This window comes from Heptranchias perlo, chromosome 10 (genome assembly GCF_035084215.1).
Source record: "Heptranchias perlo isolate sHepPer1 chromosome 10, sHepPer1.hap1, whole genome shotgun sequence".
In the NCBI taxonomy this organism is placed as follows: domain Eukaryota; kingdom Metazoa; phylum Chordata; class Chondrichthyes; order Hexanchiformes; family Hexanchidae; genus Heptranchias; species Heptranchias perlo.
Genome location: NC_090334.1, coordinates 51,286,218 through 51,306,912, shown reverse-complemented (window position 1 = coordinate 51,306,912; position 20,695 = coordinate 51,286,218). Strand labels below are relative to the sequence as shown.

The following is a 20,695-nucleotide window of genomic DNA, read 5'->3' as shown; positions in this document are numbered from 1 at the left end:
GTCTCATCAAAGTACTGTAGGGGCTTCATGAACCAATACCTTCAGGAGAGGAATGGGAGAAAAGAGTAAACAGTGGGAATAGAAAAACATTCTTTTTGACTTTCCAGCCATCTTAATAACTGATCAAAGTTACATATGAAATATTGGATAGAAATTATCGTACTCAATTTTTCTCTTGGCCCTCCATTATACACTTCAACCTCATTATAACTCTGTTATCTGGAAGCAAGTATTTTGTATGTGATAATTGGGTGCATGCTGCATTGAATATATTATATATTATAACTTAGCATAAAATGTAACCTGAAACAAAATCAAGGGCTTTAACAAAGATGGCACAATAACCAAATGTCTAACAACACATCTATGCTGACTCTCAGTGCTGTAATCTGGGGTCAATATTCAAATGTGCCTATGCCATGATAGTGGAACTTCCCTGTATTAATGGAGCTGTCCAGCAGCATTATATTTTTTCTTAATACTAATATATTATATGTTGCATGTGCACATTCAGTGAATCTTTAAAGGCATTTACTTTTAATTTGCAGCATAGGGAGAATATATATACAGTGAAGCCTATAGAAAATTAGATATTCATTACTTGCAATTGCATCCTTCCAGTTGTTTTGAATTACCCATTTTTTTGAATAACCTATTTTCTGTTGGTACCTACTAGGAAAGCAGCCTTAGCACTGTTTAGAATTATCACAAAATTGGGATGTGAAACTAAATTGCTAGATTACTGTTCTATTTGGTATGACCAAAATGTAATGTAAATTTAACTTGGGAAGTGTAATTACAAAACTGAAATACTTTTATGCAAGAGAAATCTACATTTATTTTCATTTAGAACACCTTTCCACAAGTTTTTTGGAGAATATTTACAGTAATTTAACAATTTCTGGCATTTAAAACCTTGATGCATAAATAATAAATTTGCAAAATATGCTTTCTGTGATTTGTGTTTTAAGGTGATGATGGCATTATCTAGTCACTTGAGTGCAGTGGAATCAGAAAAACAGAAATTACGTGCTCAGGTGCGTCGGTTGTGTCAGGAGAACCAGTGGCTACGAGATGAGCTGGCAAACACACAACAAAAACTGCAGAAGAGTGAGCAGAGTGTAGCTCAATTGGAAGAGGAAAAGAAACATTTAGAATTTATGAATCAACTCAAAAAATATGATGAGGATCTTTCACCACTGGTGAGTAGATGGCAAACGTCTCCCGAATAGGTGCAGTTTATAAATAGTTACACACTTGTCTGCTTGATTCCTCCTTTTAAATGTCATTTTACAGGTTGGTGCTTGTAAAATTATAATGGCAACTGAGCAGAATGTAACACATGTCTGTGTGTGTTCTAAAAACAATCTAAAATTAATTTCCCTTCTTTGGACCTCCCTGATACATTTTTCTGAAAACCAGTGAAGATGAGGTGTGGGTAATCTCCACCAAAAACTCTGCTAATATCACCCTTCAACTATCTATGGAAAGTCATGATGTGGAGATGCCGGTGATGGACTGGGGTTGACAATTGTAAACAATTTTACAACACCAAGTTATAGTCCAGCAATTTTATTTTAAATTCACAAGCTTTCGGAGATTTTCTCCTTCCTCAGGCAAACATTTGCCTGAGGAAGGAGAAAATCTCCGAAAGCTTGTGAATTTAAAATAAAATTGCTGGACTATAACTTGGTGTTGTAAAATTGTTTACAATTATCTATGGAAAGGTAGACTCTTTGAATTTTCTCTTCCCTTTACAGGGAGGGGGTGAGTACCTAACTGCTCATGTGCTTGTCCCTAATGGCATAGCTGAAGTTGAGAATTGTGTTGGTGAACCAATATCCTACCACTTCAAGGGACAATGTATTGGAGCAGAGTTATACTGCTGCATCCATATTTATTTCTAAATATGACTTCATAAAACTGAAATAGTAAGGTGCCACAATGTGTAATATAAAAGAGTGAATTTTGAGAAATCATACCAAGGAAGATTGTGGTACTGTGGATTATGGGTACTAACCTGAAGTCTGTGGGTGCGAATGGATGCCACTTCATGCCTATGATTTCTTACCTGCAGAGTTCTCTATCTCAGTCAGGTCACCCAGAGACTACTATTTGAAGACATAGTACTTTGTTGAAGAGGTAAATTGGAGGACATAATCCTAGGTTGCTCTTGCACATCTCAAATTTGCTGGTTTACATAATTGCAGTGACATTGAAGGAACTGATGCCTTGAATTGCTTCCATTGGTATTCTGATGCCACCCAGCTCTACCTCTTTCACTACCCTCAACTCCATGACCACCACTCAGTTATCACCACTTGATAGACATCATGCCTTGGATAACCAAGAACTTTCTCCAAATTGATATTGGCAAGACAGAAGCCATCCTGTTTGGCTCCTGCCAAAAGCTCTGCACCCTAGATCTGATTCCATCCTCCTCACTGGCTCCTTATTGGGCTGAACCCAATAGTGTGCAACCTTGGTGTCCTGTTTTGACACAACATTATCAGTCTCCATCCTTATCTCAAGCCTTCTGCTGCTGAAATCCTTATCCACGCCATAGTCACCTCCATTGCTTTCATTGCCAGCGTCCAAGGTTCCACCCTACGTAAACTACAAAGTTGTGCTAAACTCTGCTGGCACTTCTTATAGTAGGTACAGCACAGGAGGAGGCCATTCGGCCCATCGTGCCTATGCCAGCTCTTTGAAAGAGCTATCCAATTAGTCCCATTTCCCTGCTTTTTCCTCATAGCCATGTAATTTTTTTTCCCTTCAAGTATTTATCCAATTCCCTTTGGGAAGTTACTATTGAATATGCTTCCACCACCCTTTCAGGCAGTGCATTCCAGATCATTAAAACTCGCTGCGTAAAATAACATTTCCTCATGTCGCCTTTGGCTCTTTTGCCGATCACCTTAAATCTGTGTCCTTTGGTTACTGATCCTTCTGCCACTGGAAGCCGTTTTTCCTTATTTACTCCGTCAAAACCATTCATGATTTTGAACACCTCTATCAAATCTCCTCTTAACCTTCTCTGTTCTAAGGAGAACAACCCCAGCTTCTCCCGTCTCTCCACATAACTGAAGTCCCCCCATCCCTGGCACCATTCTAGTAAATTTCTTCTGCACCCTCTCTAAGGCTTTGACATGCTTCCTAAATAGTGGTGCCCAGAATTGAATACAATACTCCAGCTGAGGCTTAACCAGTATTTTATAAAGGATTAGCGTAACTTCCTTGCTTTTGTACTCTATGCCTCTATTAATAATGCCCAGGATCCCATATGCTTTTTTAGCAGCCTTCTCAACATGTCCTGCCACCTTCAAAAAATTTGTGTATGTGCACCCCCAGGTGTCTCTGTTCTTGAACCCCCTTTTAAAATTGTACCATTTAGTTTATATTGCCTCTCCTTATTCTTCATACCAAAATGCATCACTTCACACTTCTGTGTTAAATTTCATCTGCCATGTGTCTGCCCATTTCACCCGTCTGTCTATGTCCTTCTGAAGTCTGCTACTATCCTTCACATTGTTTACCACATTTCCGAGTTTTGTGACATCTGCAAACTTTGAAATGATACCCTCTATACCCAAGTCCAGGTCATTAATATATATTAAAAAGAGCAGTGGTCCTAATACTGACCCCCGGGAACACCTGTATGCTTCCCTCCGGTCTAGGAACATAGGAACAGGAGTAGGCCATTCAGCCCCTCGTGCCTGCTCCGCCATTTGATAAGATCATGGCTGATCTGTGATCTAACTCCATATACCTGCCTTTGGCCCATATCCCTTAATACCTTTGGTTGCCAAAAAGCTATCTATCTCACATTTAAATTTAGCAATTGAGCTAGTATCAATTGCCATTTGTGGAAGAGAGTTCCAAACTTCTACAACCCTTTGTGTGTAGAAATGTTTTCTAATCTCGCTCCTGAAAGGTCTGGCTCTAATTTTTAGACTGTGCCCCCTACTCCTAAAATCCCCGACCAGCGGAAATAGTTTCTCTCTATCCACCCTATCTGTTCCCCTTAATATCTTATAAACTTCGATCAGATCACCCCTTAACCTTCTAAACTCCAGAGAATACAACCCCAATTTGTGTAATCTCTCCTCATAACTTAACCCTTGAAGTCCGGGTATCATTCTAGTAAACCTAAGCTGCACTCCCTCCAAGGCCAATATGTCCTTCAGAAGGTGCGGTGCCCAGAACTGCTCACAGTACTCCACGTGCGGTCTAACCAGGGTTTTGTATAGATCCGGTGAACAACCGTTCACCACTGCCCTCTGCATTCTGTCACCTAGCCAATTTTGTATCCATGTTGCTGCTGTCCCTTTAATCCCAGGGGCTTTAATTTTGCTAACAAGTCTATTATGCGGTACTTTATCAAATGCCTTTTGAAAGTCCATATACACAACAACTGCACCGCCCTTATCAACCCTCTCTGTTACTTCATCAAAGAACTCAATCAACTTAGTCAAACACAATTTTCATTTAACAAATCCATGCTGACTTTCATTTATTAGCCCATAATTTTCCAAGTGCCAATTAATTTTGTCTCGGATTATTGTCTCTAAACGTTTCCCCGCCACCGACGTTAGACTGACCGGCCTTTGTAGAATCGTAGAAAGTTACGGCACAGAAGGAGGCCATTTTGCCCATCGTGTCCGTGCCAGCCGAAAGAGAGCTATCCAGCTTAATCCAACTTTCCAGCACTTGGTCCATAGCCCTGTAGGTTACGGCACTTCAAGTGCTCATCCAACTACTTTTTAAATGAGTTGAGGGTTTCAGCCTCTACCACCCTCTCAGGTCTCGAGTTCCAGACCCCCACCACCCTCTGGTTGAAAAAATTTCTCCTCAGCTCCTGTCTAATCCTTCTACCAATTACTTTAAATCTATGCTCTCTGGTCACTGACCCCTCTGATAAGGGAAATAGGTCCTCCCTATCCACTCTATCTAGTCCCATCATAATTTTATATACCTCAATTAAATCTCCCCTCAGTGTCCTTTGTTCCAAAGAAAACAACCACTGCCTATCCAATCTTTTCTTATAGCTAAACTTCTCCAGCCCTGGCAACATCCTTGTAAATCTCCTCTGTACTCTCTCTAGTGCAGTCACATCTTTCCTGTAATGTGGTGACTAGAACTGTACGCAGTACTCAAGCTGTGGCCTAACCAATGTATTATGCAGTTCTAGCATAACCTCCCTGCTCTTTTATGCCTCGACTAATATAGGAAAGTATCCCGTATGCCTTTTCAACCACCTTATCTACCTGTCCTGCTACCTTCAGGGATCTGTGGACATGCAATCCAAGGTCCCTTTGTTCCTCTACACCTCTCAGTATCCTCCCATTTATTGTGTACTCCCTTGTCTTGTTTGCCTTCCCCAAATGCATTACCTCACACTTCTCTGGATTGAATTCCATTTGCCACTTTTCTTGGACCACAGTCCATTGATATTTTCCTGCAGTCTACAGCATTCTTCCTCACTATCAACCACACGGCCAATTTTTGTATCATCTGCAAACTTCTTGATCAAGCTCCCCACACTCAAGTCCAAATCATTAATATATACCACAAAAAGCAAGGGATCTAGTACTGAGCCTTGCAGGACCCCACTGGAAACAGCCTTCCAGTCGCAAAAACACCCATCAACCATTACCCTTTGCTTCCTGCCACTGAGCCAATTTTGGATCCAACTAATCACTTTCCCTTGGATCCCATGGGCTTTAACTTTTTTGACCAGTCTGTCAAGTAGGACCTTGTCAAAAGCCTTGCTAAAACCCATGTACACTATATCAAACATGTTAACTTCATCGACCCTTCTTGTTACCTGCTCAAAAAATTCAATCAAGTTGGTCAGACACAACCTTCCCGTAACTAATCTGTGCTGACTGTCCTTAATTAACCCGTGCCTTTCTAAATGACTATTTTTGCTGTCCCTCAGAATCGATTCCAATAATTTGCCCACCATCGAGGTTAGACTGACTGGCCTATAATTACGGTGTATCTCTTTCTCCCTTTTTGAACAACGGTACAACGTTAGCAGTCTTCCAATCGTCCGGCACCACGCCTGTAGCCAGGGAGGATTGGAAAATGATGGCCAGAACCTCTGCTATTTCCTCCCTTGTTTCTCTTGACAGCCTGGGATACATTTCATCCGGACCTGGCGATTTACCTACTTCAAAAGATGCTAATCTCCTTAATATTTACTCTCTATGTTTATCCCATCCATTATTTCACACTCCTCCTCCTTAACTACAATCTCTGCATCGTCCCCCTCTTTTGTGAAGATGGACGCAAAGTATTCATTAAGAACCACACCCACATCTTCCGTCTCTGTAATTGCCGGGTTTATCCCTCTCACCCTTTTTGAACAGGGCTGTAACATTTGCAATCCTCCAGTACTCTGGCACCGCCCACATATCTAAGAAGGATTGGAAGATTGTGGCCAGAGCCTCCGCAATGTCCACCTTCACTTCCCTCAGTAACCTAAAATGCATCCCACCTGGATCGGGTGTCTTTTCTACTTTCAGTACTGCCAATCTTTTAAGTACCTCCTTTATCTATTTTTATCTTATCCAATATCACTACTACCGCCTCCTTTACTGCTACAATGGCAGCATCCTCTTCTTTAGTGAAGACAGATGCAAAGTATTCGTTTAGTCCCTCAGCCATGCTCCCTGCCTCCACAAGAAGATCTTTTTTGTCCCTAATCGGTCCCATGCTTCTTTTGATTACCCTTTTACTATTTATGTTTATAAACGACTTTGGGGTTCCCTTTTATGTTAGCCGCTAATCCTATTCTCATACTCTCTCTTTGCCCCTCTTATTCCCTTTTTTAGATCTCCTCTGTACTTTCTGTATTCAGCCTGGTTTTTTACTGTATTATGAACCTTACATTTGTCATAAACCTTTTTCTGTTTCATTTTAATCTCTATATCTTTAGTCATCCAGGACATTCTAGCTTTGGATGCCCTTCCTTTCCCCCTCGTAGGGCTGTGTCTACTCTGTACCCAAACCAACTCCTCCTTGAAGGCCTCCCAATGTTCAATTACTGTTTTACCTTCCAATTTTTGATACCAATGCACCTGAAATTTGCCTTCCTCCAGTTATGATGTGGAGATGCCGGTGATGGACTGGGGTTGACAATTGTAAACAATTTTACAACACCAAGTTATAGTCCAGCAATTTTAAAATTGCTGGACTATAACTTGGTGTTGTAAAATTGTTTACAATTCCTCCAGTTAAGCATTTTCACATTTGATTGTTCCTTGTTCTTTTCCATAATTATTCTAAACCTAATGATATTATGATCTCTGTTGCCCAAATGCTCTGGCACTATGTCTTGCTCCCCTGTCCTCCTCAACCTGCATTGGTTCCCCATCCTCTAACACACAGAATTTGAAATCCTTAAGCTTGTGTATAGTCACTCCACAGCTTAACCCTTCCATTCATCTGTAATCTTCTCCAACCTAATGTAAAAAGAATGAAAGACTTGCATTTATATAGCACCCCACAGTGTTGCACTGAAGTGCCAGCCTAGAATATGTGCACAAGTCTCTGGTGTGAGGCTTGAACTCCTAACCTTCTGACTCAAAGGCGAAATTGCTATCACTGAACCAATGTACTATTGTATGTCTCTGCTCCTCCAACTCTGGGCTTTTTCACATCGCACTGCTTCACCACCTCCCACCTCCCCCCCGCCCCCCCCATCTGCTCCAGTTTTGGTGATTCAGCCTTCAGCTTTCTTGACCCCATAATCTGGAACATTCTCCCTAAATTCATCTGCGTTGCTACCTACTGCTCTCGCCTCCTTCAAAAGGCTTCTGAAATCCTACACCTTTGGCACTGCTTTTCAGTCACTTTTCCTAACTCTTATCTGCTCAGCATCTTTTCTTGGTCTACTTATTTAAGAAAGGACATAATTGCTTTGGAGGCGGTACAGAAAAAGCTCACTCGATTGATTCCTGGGATGAGGAGGTTTTCTAATGAGGAAAGGTTGGGCAAGTTGGGCCTATATACACTGGAGTCTAGAAGAATGAGAGGTGATCTTATTGATACATATGAGATGCTGAGGGGACTAGAAGGGGTAGATGCTGAGGGGATGTTTCCCCTTGTGGGAGAGACTAGGACTAGGGGCCACAATTTAAAAATAAGGGATCTCCCATTTAAGATGGAGAGGAGGAGAAATTTTTTCTGAGTGTCATGAGTCTGTGGAACTCCCTTCCCCAGAGACCGGTGGAGGCAGGGTCATTGAATATTTTTAAAGCTGAGTTAGATAGATTCCTGATTAACAAGGGAGTCAAAGGTTATAGTAGGTAGAAGGGAAAGTAGGGTTGAGGTCGCAATCAGATTAGCCATGATCTTAGCAAATGGCATAGCAGGCTCGGGGGCCGAATGGCCTACTCCTTCTCTTAATTCATATGTTTGTATGCTTCTGTGAACCACTTTGGTAAGGGAGTTGCTAAAGAGAGGAGAAATAAAATTAAAAGGGGATGAATGAGTTTCGTGGAGAATATCAGTTTTTAATGTGCCATTGACAACTGTTAATTTTCCCCCTACTGAAAATTAATTCATGTTAATAGTTTAGAATGTCTATAGGCTGTCAAAGTTCAACGGATTCTGCAAATACTCACTATTATCAACCAAAAAAGAGATTGAGTATTGACATTGACTTGTTTACTCTGAACTAATGACATGCATTCTACATTGTAAGTTGTTTGGCTGAGGGAATGAGTCATATATGTTCAATCATTTATTGTTGTAATGTAAGGCTGATGGATATTAATGATGGTATACAACAGTATGCAAAATGGTTGATTTAATATTATTACCTGAACAATAATTGGGGTAGTTACTGAGGTTGCTACTGGCAAAATGAGTTCAGCCAAAAAGCTTCACTCGTCATTACCTTTTGTAAACTGCTATGATACTGATGAAATACCTGAAATCACATGTACTACTCACTAATCTCAGATTTATTTTACTTTTTTATTAAGCAGGTGAAGAGAATTTAGTTCTAGCCACAGAAAAACATTGGATATATCAGTACTCAGATAGCTGGACCTAATTTTTAATTGCAGGAACTACACAAAATATTTAATGTTCAGATGAATTGAAGAATTCGTTTAGTCTCCCTATAGCTAATGTATACTTTTTAAAAATTGTACAGGAGGACAAGGACACTGATTCATCCAAAGAACCTCTGGATGACCTTTTCCCAAATGATGAAGATGAACCAGGACAGGGAAGTAAGTGTTCAAATAGATCTAGAAAGGGACATTTGTATCCTACTACTGTTGAATAATTTTGCAATAATATTGGTGGGCTGTTTTTTTTTAAATTGCAAATTTAACTTTTTATAATATTGTAATAAGTAAGCCCTGCAATGCTATAAGTCTCCTGAATAAGAATAAGTACATACTTTTAGATTTCTTTTGATTCAACTGTGATAGGCAAAGAACTGTAGCCAGAAATGGCCATGAGTAGTTTGTTTTAGGGTTTTTCAGAATTTTTCTATAGATGGTTCAGAATAACGTACTTGATGTTTATGACCAGCTTCCACAACTGATGTATTTGGCAAATTATAGTTTATCTTGGGTTACCCTAATATTATCAGTTGAAACTGTCACAGTAATAAAGCCCATGTGCTAGAAATGGCCTGACACACACACAATTAATTCAATTTGTCTTGAAATCTGAGACGTAGAATATTATAGAACCATAGCAAAGATACTGCACAGATGGGGACCGTTCGGTCCATAGTGTCCGCACCGGCGTGAAGAACAACCAGGTGTCCATTTTAATCCCATCTTCCTGCACCCGGTCCGTAGCCCTGCAGCTTACAGCACTTGTGTTTGGTTTGGAGACATATGGGCTTACTGATCAAAACAATCAAGTGATATGCAAATTGTGACAGGGAACTGGAGGTAGACAATGTAACAACTCTATTCAAGAATGGAGAGAAGGATAAATTGAATAATTATAGACTAGTTAGTCTTTGTCTCCATAGTGATGCACAGTACTTACCTATGCCCAGAATTTGGCCAGAGCCTAATTTAGGGCCATCCAGCTGTGTGCAAAGGTATTGCTAGAGCTTAACCAACTGAAACCTTAAAACTAGTACAGAGAACTGGTCTGCAATTCCTACTCTACAGTTTGAGGCATTAGCTATATTTCCTCTTTTTATATCATACACCTAAATTTTTGTAACAGACACCTCCTTGATTGCCTTCTGGATATCTATATAGACTACATCTGTTGCTTTCCCTTTACCTATATAATCAGTAATTTAAAAAAAAACTCTACTGAATTGGTCAAACACCACTTACCTTTAGCAAATCTATGCTGACTGTTCTTAATTATTCCATGTAACTAATTTGAACAGATTATGGATTCTAAGAGTTTGTCCCAAATTGACATTAGACTAAGTCTATAGTTTTTCAATTTATCCTTCTCGAAATGAGATGTTACCCTGCAATCACGTGGCACAATTTGCAAATCTTTGGAGCATTAAAAATAAGCTCAGAGACTTTCTTCAACAACCTAGAGTGCATTCTATGAGGAAGAAGAATAGATCTTTGGGAATTACATAGAATCTATCGCACAGAAACAAGCTATTCAGCCCAATTGGTCTATGCTGTTTCTACTCCATGTGAGCCTCTCATTCTAATTACCTCTAATATGCTCCCATATCCCTCTATTCCCTTCTCCATATATTACATCAAGCCTCCCCTTAAATGTGTCTATACCATCTGTTTCAACCACTCCGTGGTGTAGCAAGTTCTACATTCTTACCACTCTGTGTCAAGAAATTTCTTCTAAATTCTTTCTTTCATCTGTCAGTAGCTATCTTATATTTATGCCCCCTTGTTCTGGACTCGAGCACAAATGAAAATAATTTCTCCATGTCCACCCTAGCGAACCCCATCATAATTTTAAAGACCTCTATCGGGTCTCCCTTTAGTCTTCTCTTTTTCCAGAGAAAAGAGCCCCAGCCTTCTCAATCTTTCTTGATAGTTGCATCCACTCGATTCTGGTTACATCCTTGTAAATCTTTTCTGCACTTTCTTCAGTGCTTCAATATCCTTTTTGTAATATGGAGACCAGAACTGTGCACAGTACTCTTGAGTGTGATATAACCAAGGTTCCAGGTCCCTGACTCTACATGCCCTGACTATTGTCATGTGTCTCTTAAGTGGCATCTTATCAAATGCCTTCTGAAAGTCCATGCATATCATATCCACTGCATTGCCTTTGCCTACTCTTTCTGTTGCTTCTTCAAAGAATTCAATAAAATTGATTAAATATGACCTTCCATTTAGAAATCCATGCTGACTTCATTATATTCTCCATCTCTAGATGTTTTGTTATCATCTTTTAGCAAAGATTGTGGTAGCTTTCCTTCCACTGATAAACTAACTGGCCTATAGCCACCTGGATTTGTTCTATCTCCCTTTTTGAAGTTAGAAATTATATTTTCTGTCAACCAGTTCTCTGGCGCTATTCCTTTTTCTATTGAATTTTTATATGTGGATACTAGTGCCTCTGCTATCTCCTCCCTGAATGCAATTCATCTGGACCCTGGGCTTTGTCTTCAAGTTTGGCTAGTTTGTCTAGTATTTCCTTTCTTTCTATCGACTGTTGTAATATCCTTCTTGACTTCTTCTATTAGTATTATTTCCACTTTGTAAGCCTCTTGAGGCAAAGTGTCTAATCAGTATCCCTTTTTCATTTCAGTATCATCTCCTGTGTGTTTATTTTGTTCATCCTTTAGTGGCCCTATCCCTAACTGAATTCTCCGTGTTACTTATGTGTCTATAGAATGCCTTGCTATTTCTTTTTATATTCTTTAAGATTTTCATTTCATAGTTCCTCTTTGCCTTCCTAATTGTCCTCTTTCCTAAGCTCATCATATTCCCCTTTGTCATCCTCTCCTTTGTTGTTTATGGCCTTTGTGCATGCCTTTTTCTTCAGATTCAATTATATCCTCACCTCTTTATTTATCCATGGCATCTCATAGCTTTTTTTAGTGGAATATATTTCTCCTGAACTCTTTCTTATTTAAATATTGCCCACTGTAGTTCTACATCATTGTCTGTCAATATTTTTCTCCTGTGTATCTCCCTTAGCTCCATCCTTATTCTCTCATGGTTTCCATTATCCCTATTACATCTGTTTCTTCATTTCCTGTTACTGCCTCCAATTCCCCTGTTTTGTTGCTGATTCTTTGTACTATACAGACAATTTAATTTTATTTTAGCTTACTACTGTGTTTTTAACAGCTATTTTGTTATTACTTCCTATAAACGTTTCATTTCCCTGAGTATTTGTTATCTTTGTCTTTTTGTTCTCATCCTTTTTTCTAATATATATACATACACTATGGAGAAACAAGGTGCACAGAGGACTGGGAGAGACAAATAGCACTAAAGAATAGTTCAGAAATATGAGGGATCAAACAAAGGGCAATTGCGAGGCAGTCTAAGATGTGTTTGGAGTGCATGTGCGTAAATGCACGTAGAGGCAAATAAGATTGGTGAGCTGCAGGCACAAGTCGCCACATGGGACTAGTATAGTAGCGATAACAGAGACCTGGCTCAAAGAAGGGGAGGATTGGGTACTTAATACCTTGTAGCCAGGAATATTCAGGAAAGAAAGGAGGTGGTGGGTGTCAATACTGATCAAAGAAACTATTATAGCACTGGAAAGGGATAATGTAGTTGAGGGGTCAAAGATAGAATTTATTTGGTTAGAATTGAGGAACAATAGAGGAGCTTTAACGCTACTGGGTGTATACTGTAGGCCACCAAATAGTGGAAAGGAGATTGCTGGCAAATTACAGAAAGATGCAAGAACTGTAGAGTAGTGATAATGGGGGACTTCAATTATCCCAACATAGACTGGGATAGTAACAGTGTTAAGGGCAAAGAGGAGGAGGAATTCCTTAAATGTATACAAAAGAACTTCTCTTCATCATTGTGTTTCTAGCCCAATGAGCAGTGCTGGATCTAGTTCTAGGGAATGAAATGGGGGAAGTGGAGCATGTTTCAGTGGGGGAGCATTTGGGGAACAGTGATCATTAGGTTTAGAATAGTTATGCAAAAGGACAAGGAACAATCAAGTGTAAAAATATTTAGCTGGAGGAGGGCTAATTTCAGTGAGTTAAAAAGGGAATTGGATTGGAATCAAAAATTGGTAGGCAAAACAGTAATTGAACAATGAGAGGCCTTCAAGGTGGAGATGGTTCGGGTACAGAGTAGACACATTCCCACGAGGGGGAAAGGAAGCTAGAGCTCCCTGGATGCCTAAAGATATAGAGATTAAAATGAAACAGAAAAAGGAGGCTTATGACAAATGTAAGGTTCATAAAACAGTAGAGAACCAAGCTAAATACAGAAAGTACAGAGGAAATCTAAAAAAGGAAGTAAGAGTGGCAAAGAGAGAGTATGAGAATAGATTAGTGGCTGACATGAAAGGGAACCCAAAAGTCTTTTTTTATATAAACATAAATAGTAAAAGGGTAGTCAAAGGAAGGGTATGGCCGATTAGAGACAAAAAAGATCATCTTGTGGAGGCAGGGGGGCATGGGTGAGGCAGTAAATGAGTACTTCACATTGGTCCTCGCTAGAGAAGAGGATGCTGCCAATGTAGCAGTAAAGGAGGAGGTAGTAGTGATATTGGATAGGACAAAAATAGATAGAGGCAGCTAAAAGATTGGCAGTACTCAAAATAGAAAAGTCACCCGGTCCAGGTGGAATGCATCTTAGGTTACTGAGAGAAGTAAGGGTAGAAATTGCAGAGGCCCGGGCCCCAATCTTCCAATCTGCCTTAGATATGGGGCGGTGCCAGAGGACTGGAGGATTGCAAATGTTGCAGCCCTGTTCAAAAAAGGTGAGAGCGATAAACCCAGCAATTACAGGTCAGTCAGCCTAATGTCAGTGGTGGGGAAACTTTTAGAGACAATAATCCAGGACATAATTAATTGGTGCTTGGAAAAGTATGGGCTAATAAATGAAAGTCAGCACGGATTTGTTAAGGAAAATCTTGTTTGACTAACTTGACTGAATTCTTTGATTAAGTAATGGAGAGGATTGATGAGGGTAGTGCGATTTATGTTGTGTATATGGACTTTCAAAAGGCATTTGATAAAGTACCACTTAAAGACTAGTAAGCAAAATTAAAGGGACAGTGGTAGCGTGGATACAAAATTGGCTAAGTGACAAAAAGCAGACAGTAGTGGTGAACGGTTGTTTTTCAGAGGAGGGAAGTATACAGTGGTGTTCCTTAGGGGTAAGCATTAGGACCACTGCTTTTTTTGATATATAAATGACCTGGATTTGGGTATATAGAGTATAATTCCAAAGTTTGCAGATGACACGAAACTTGGAAATGTGGTAAACACTGTGGAGGATAGTAACAGACTTCAGGAGGACATAGACAGACTGGTGAAATGGGCAGACACATGGCAGATGAAATTTAACACTGTGAAGTGTGAAGTGATACATTTTGGTAGGAAGAATGAGGAGAGGTAATATAAACAAAATGGTACAATTTTAAAGGGGATGCAGGAACAGAGAAACCTGGGGTTGTATGTACACAAATCTTTGAAGGTGGCAGGACAAGTTGAGAATGCTATTTAAAAAAACATATGGGATCCTGGGCTGTATTAATAGAGGCATAGAGTACAAAAGCAGGGTAGTTAGGCTAAACCTTTGAGGACACAGATTGTCAAAACAGCCGGAGCCGACATGAGGAAGTATTTTTTTATGCAGCGAGTTGTTATGATCTGGAATGCATTGCCTGAAAGGTTGGTGATTATCAAAAGAGAATTGGATAAATACTTGAAGGGAAAAATTTTACAGGACTATGTGGAAAGAGCAGGGGAATGGCACTAATTGGATAGCTCTACCAAAGAGCCGGCACAGGCACAATGGGCCGAATGGCTGCCTTGTGTGCTCTACCATACTATGATATATTTTTAGATTACTACTATTTTCATCCAAACCCTCCCCCCATTTTACCAATTTGAAGTCCTTTCTATAGTTCTGCTTATCATCCTAGTTAAGGTGCAGCCCATTCCAGGGATACAGCTCTTTTTATTTGCATTTAAGGCGAAGCTAGATAAGTATATGAGGGAGAAAGGAATAGAAAGATATGTTGATAAGGGTGGGAAAGGGCTCATGTGGGGCTGAATGGCCTGTTTCTGTGCTGTAAAATTCTATGTAATTCCTGTCCCAGTAGAGGTGCCAGTGTCCCTTGAACTGGAACGCATCCTTCCCACACAATTCTTTTAGCTACATATAAATTTTCTTGATCTGGCATAGGGATAAACAATCAACTCCATGACAGGAGGCGGTGGGAGGCCGGCCAAGAGGCCCACAAATTCCATACCCGCGCCACCAATTCCATCCCCCACCCTGGCCACTGTCTCAAGTTGAACTGGACTGTTTGCAACCTTGGCTTATTTGACCCCAGACTGAGCTTCCGACCCTATTTCCTCTCCAATGCAAAGACCTCCTAATTATATTTCCATATCATCGCCTGTCTCCACCCCTGGCTCAGCCCATCTGCTGCCGAAACCCTCATCCGTGCCTTTGTCACCTCACTGGACTATTTCAACGCTCTCCTGACTGGCCTCCCATCCTCCACCCTCTTCAAAAAAAATTTCAGTTCATCCAAAACTCTGCTGCCCGTGTCCTATCCCGCACCAAGTCCCACTCACCCATCACCCATGTGCTCCCTGACCAACATTGGCTCCTGGTCCCCCAAGGCCTCAATTTTAAAATTCTCGTCCTCTTGTTCAAATCACTTATGGCTTCGGGCCTTGTCCCTATCTCTAACCTTCTCCAGCCCTACAAATCTCCAACCCTGCGTTCTCCAACTCTGACCTCGTGCATCCCCAACTCCCTTCACCCCGCCATTGGCGACCGTTCTTAAGTTCGGGCTTTTCTGAGTTATTCAGTTTTTCCTTTTTATATTTGTAGGCTTTGCTCACTGGTCGATGTTAGTGTTCTGATTTTTTTTTAATTCATTCTCGGGATGTGACCGTTGCTGACAAAGCCTGCATTTATTGCCCATCCTTGATTGCTCTATGAACATGGTGGTGGGCCGCCTTCCTGAAGCTGTTTGATACTGCTGAATGGTTTCTAGGCCACTTCTTAGGGCAGTTAAGTCAACCACGTTGGTGTGGGACTGGAGTCGCATATGGGCCAGATCGGATGGGACGACAGGTTTCCTTCCCTAAAGGACATTAGTAAACCAGTTGGGTTTTTACGACAATCCGACAGCTTCATGGTCACTTTTACTAATGCTCTGGATTATCTTTGATGTTTCATGAATATGAATCAGATGAAAGGAATTTGCATAAAATAAAACAAAGGAATTGTGCGCGACAGCAAGTATTTTCTATTGATAGATGGTGGCAGGAATAGCACAAACCAGATTAAAACTTAAAATTACCTTCTAGAATTTAAAATAATTGATTAAAGTTGAATATTCCCACCAACTCTCCAAGGTATTACTCTTGACGTGAAGTGATAGTGTGCACAACTAAAGAGAAAAGTCTTGAAGAAACACTTAACATCTAGTTACAGTTCATTTCTTGGAATACTTGATTAATCATTTGTATTCTGATTACAGCAGAGGAAGGACTACTTTATTTTGACATTTGATGTTATGTTAGTAAGAGGCAAAAATAAAAATGGATGACTTTGAAATCCTAAAAAAACAAACTTCTTTAAGTATTTGGGTAAACCAATATTTTTGATGGAAAACTTGGGAAAAAATACCCTCGTGCAATCTCTAGAATATAAATAAAATTCCAAGAACTGTGCCATATCTAATATACGATATTTATTTTATTCTACAATGTTCTATCTACATCTAATACACTATATCATAACATTGTCAATTTACAGTTCAGCAGCAACACAGCAGTGCAGCAGCTGCAGCACAGCAGGGTGGCTATGAAATCCCAGCCAGACTAAGGACCCTACATAACTTAGTCATACAGTATGCATCCCAAGGCAGGTATGAAGTAGCCGTACCCCTTTGTAAACAAGCTCTTGAAGATTTGGAGAAAACATCAGGACATGATCATCCGGACGTTGCTACTATGCTCAACATTCTTGCTTTGGTGTACAGGTTAGTATGACTTTCTACTTCTGGAAAGGTATGATTTTAAAAATATATTTGTGCAAGGGAAATGATTCTGCCTTATGGAACAACTCACTTATCCTTGGGACCTTATTAATGGAATCTTACTTTATAAGTTGCAGAAGCAGTAAGTTAATTTGTTTATTGCAAATAAAATGTAGATTTGTTTAAGTACAAATAGTGAAATACTTATAGCTGGGATTGAGGGGCTTTGAATGTTTCGAATATTTTTCACCTTTGGCACACAGGTTTGAATCCAATAACGACTAATGGGACGAAGTTCTCTTTATGCCAGCTATAAAGATCCAAAATTAAATGACTCAGGTAGTCTGCACCTAGTTTCCAATGCGTGCAAATCCATAGCATAAAGCTGCACATAATTCAACACTAAACTCAGTCTGTCCTTCAGATCCTATAATGTTGGATGGTATGGGAAATGAAAATGTCACGTTATTGCTATAGTAGGTGCTTTGCTGGGGGAGTGCAGGAGAAAGCTTTGCTGTGCATCTAAGCTCACTTATAGCTGACCTGGGAGTATAGAAGATGTTCCACTTCTCAGCACTATTGCCCATACTGATTTGTATAAGGAGTCACTAAGTAGAAAGTGAGGTCAGGTAAGTTACTCTTTTTTCTGTCCTGAAGTTCATCAAACCTAGTGGATTGCCCCCCTCCCCACACCACCTCCACCCACCAATTAAAAATCTACCTAATTTTCAACTTTGTTAAAAGAAAAAGGTGTGAGATATTTAAGGATGGGAGTTTTGGCCCAATTCAGAATTCAGTATTTAATGGACATTCGGTCTGAAGTTACAGGGGCAAGGCAGGTAAGGGACATACTTTTAGTGAAGTAATTGGTATGTATAAATATGGTGATAGCAGATGCTAAGCCAGTGATACACACAGTATCTAGAAGTTTCAGAAAGTTGTGTTATTTAAGCAGAGAAATTCTGAACTCAACAGCAGGAAGAGACAGGAAATTACTAAAAGGGACCCTACGCATTTAATGGGTATATTGTGCTTGATACCGACGAAGCGACAGAGGACAGCATAGGGGAGGGTAGCTACATGTAACACCACAACACTGTGGAGCAAGTGCTTACCCAGAGCAAAAAGAGAACAGGCTTGGAGGATTCTGTAATTATGAGGATAGATGGCTTTTTTGCAGCTGCTACTGAGAGTTCTGAATGATTGTTGCCTCCCAGGAGCTACGGTAAGGGATATGAGTGGATGGTAAAGCTTTTAGAAAGGATGATCAGCCAGAAGTTGTGGTTCACGTTGGAGCCAACAACATAGGAAAGAGTGCAATAAAGGTCTTGCAGAGGGGGTTTGAAGAGTTAGGGTTGCTGATACTAACACGACCTCAAGGGTAGTAGTGTTAGGATTACTTACCGCACCACACGCTTGGCTACTGAGGGAAAAGAAGACATCACTGGTTAAGAAATGGTGCCGAGGGGAGGGTTTCTGACTTTAGGGTCATCGAGGCAAATAGTAGGAAGGACAGAGTCCGTACGAAGGGATAGAAGGGACTGTCTTCATCTGAACTGAAATAATACCAGTATCCTTGTAGGGAGAATTAATTAGCGGGGGAAAGGTTTAAACTTGCATAGCAGACTGAAAACTAGGAGTGTTGGAGCTCCCCAGATGTTAACCAAAGAAAAGTAGGCTTCCATTGTTGAAGCTCTGAACCTGGACACAGAGATCGATGTGTAAGTTTTCTGATAATGGCAAACTGGGAGGATGAATGAAGACAAACATAAGCAGGCTAATAGAATAGACAGATAAGTGGCAAAAGCAGAAAAATGTGAGGTAAAACATTTTGGGAATGAGTAAAGAATGAAATATACCATAAATGGTAAATCTCTCAGTGCAGTGGAGGGGCAAAAGTATATAAGTTTGCAGATGCACAAATTCTTATACATGGGTTGACAGTTTAAAATAAAAGTCATTAAGAAGGCAAGTGGGATTTTAGGGTTTTTATCAAGAGGGATTGAACAGATAAATCTGTACAAAATAATTGCTGGTGCACATCTGGAATACTGTGCAAATTTGAGCTTCTCACCTATAGGAGGGATGTAATAGCCTTGGAGAAACTGCAATGTAGATTTACCAGGATGATGCCAAGGTGTGAGGAGTCTGAGTTACAAGGAAAGGCTAGAAACAACTAGAGCTTTATTCTCTTGAACTGAGAACATTGAGAAATTTGCTAGAGATGTTTCGAATTGATAAAAGAAAACTAACAAAGTAAAAATACATGGACTGTTTGCATCAAGAAACCCCGCAGAATCAGCAGATAAACCAATCCTGACACTCAAATCACATGTCCAACATAGAAAAACAATGGCGGCAGCTTTGGAGAAGCCTTTTATTAGAATATGTAATCCTTTTGCCACAATTGCTATTCAAAAAGCTATTACATGAAGAATAAGAATATGGGGATGGGTGGGATGGGAAAGCAGGAAAATGGCGCTATGTAAAATAAGCCCATAAGAGTGATTTAAACTCAATGCAGGCAAGAAGGGTGAACATGATGAGCATAGAAAAAATAAATAATCTATTATATATTAAAAATGGTGAGTAGCCACAACATTCTGTAGACCCATTAAATACAGTGGGGCTCCACTACATTGTGACAGCCCCACTGTACTAGCCCGTCCCTAATCTGGCAGCTAAAAGAAGTAAACCATATCCAACATTCAAGGATTTGTAAAGCAAGTATCACTGTACACAATTCTACATGTGGTCTTCTGATTACTGCCAGCAAGTATGAACATAGATTAAAAGACAATATGACCCTGATTGTGAACAGCCTGAGCCAGCAGCATGCTAGCTTATCTCCCCGCTGCCTATGGAAAAGTTAATAAAAGAAAATCAGGCCTAACACACACCTTCCCTTTACAAGCCTTCAGCCACTGCCCTCCTTCCATCCCAAGGCCATCACCATTAGTTCTCCCACCAGCCCACCTCTCTCAGCAGCACTCCCTTCCAGTCTTTTATTTATACATATGAAAGTTGCACCAGGAGGAGGATTTATCACTTTAGAACAGTTTTTGCTGCTCCTTCGAACAAGAATCTTGTGTATAGTCCATTTGAGAATCTGGTTCAGAACTCTTATCAGCCCTGAACTCCGCGAAGCTGCATCAAAGTGGGCTTGCATTGGTCAAAGACTGACGCTAATTTTCTTTGCTGTAGTATTAGGTGTCATCAGAGTGATCATGGAGCCCTGAGTGCGAGTAGTTTTATGACTAGGATATATAGACTGGGTGCCACTCTGTAATGAGAGTGCAGATAAAATGTTGCTCTATACATAAGAACTTGAGGCGAGTGCCATCTTCTGATGCTTTTTAGTTAGTACTTCGTCCAGGAAGCCACTCTGAATCATCCAAATTGGAAAAGGGGTTCCTTTTAGGGTGTATGGCTCATGTGGAGACATTTCCTCTAGGATTGCCACAGGGAGCCACCTCATCAGCCATCAAGATACTGAACAGCATCCCTTGGCAATCAGAGTGTATGCATTCTAATGGATTAAAATGCGTTGCACTTT

At 40.3% G+C, this 20,695-nt stretch overlaps 1 protein-coding gene across 6 annotated transcripts in view; it reads left to right on the top strand.

Annotated features, from left to right (window-relative positions):
• Window positions 1–20,695, top strand: part of klc1a (kinesin light chain 1a) — a 106,519-nt gene that overhangs the window by 31,948 nt on the left and 53,876 nt on the right. For all 6 annotated transcript variants that reach the window (XR_010964214.1, XR_010964215.1, XR_010964213.1 and 3 more), the window contains exons 3-5: window positions 972–1,202; window positions 9,170–9,248; window positions 16,917–17,142. Coding sequence is in view for 3 of the 6 variants with exons in the window: in XM_067991732.1 (XP_067847833.1) it covers window positions 972–1,202; window positions 9,170–9,248; window positions 16,917–17,142 (536 nt within the window). In the remaining 3 variants the exon portion in view is untranslated. The remainder of the gene's footprint in view (window positions 1–971; window positions 1,203–9,169; window positions 9,249–16,916; window positions 17,143–20,695) is intronic.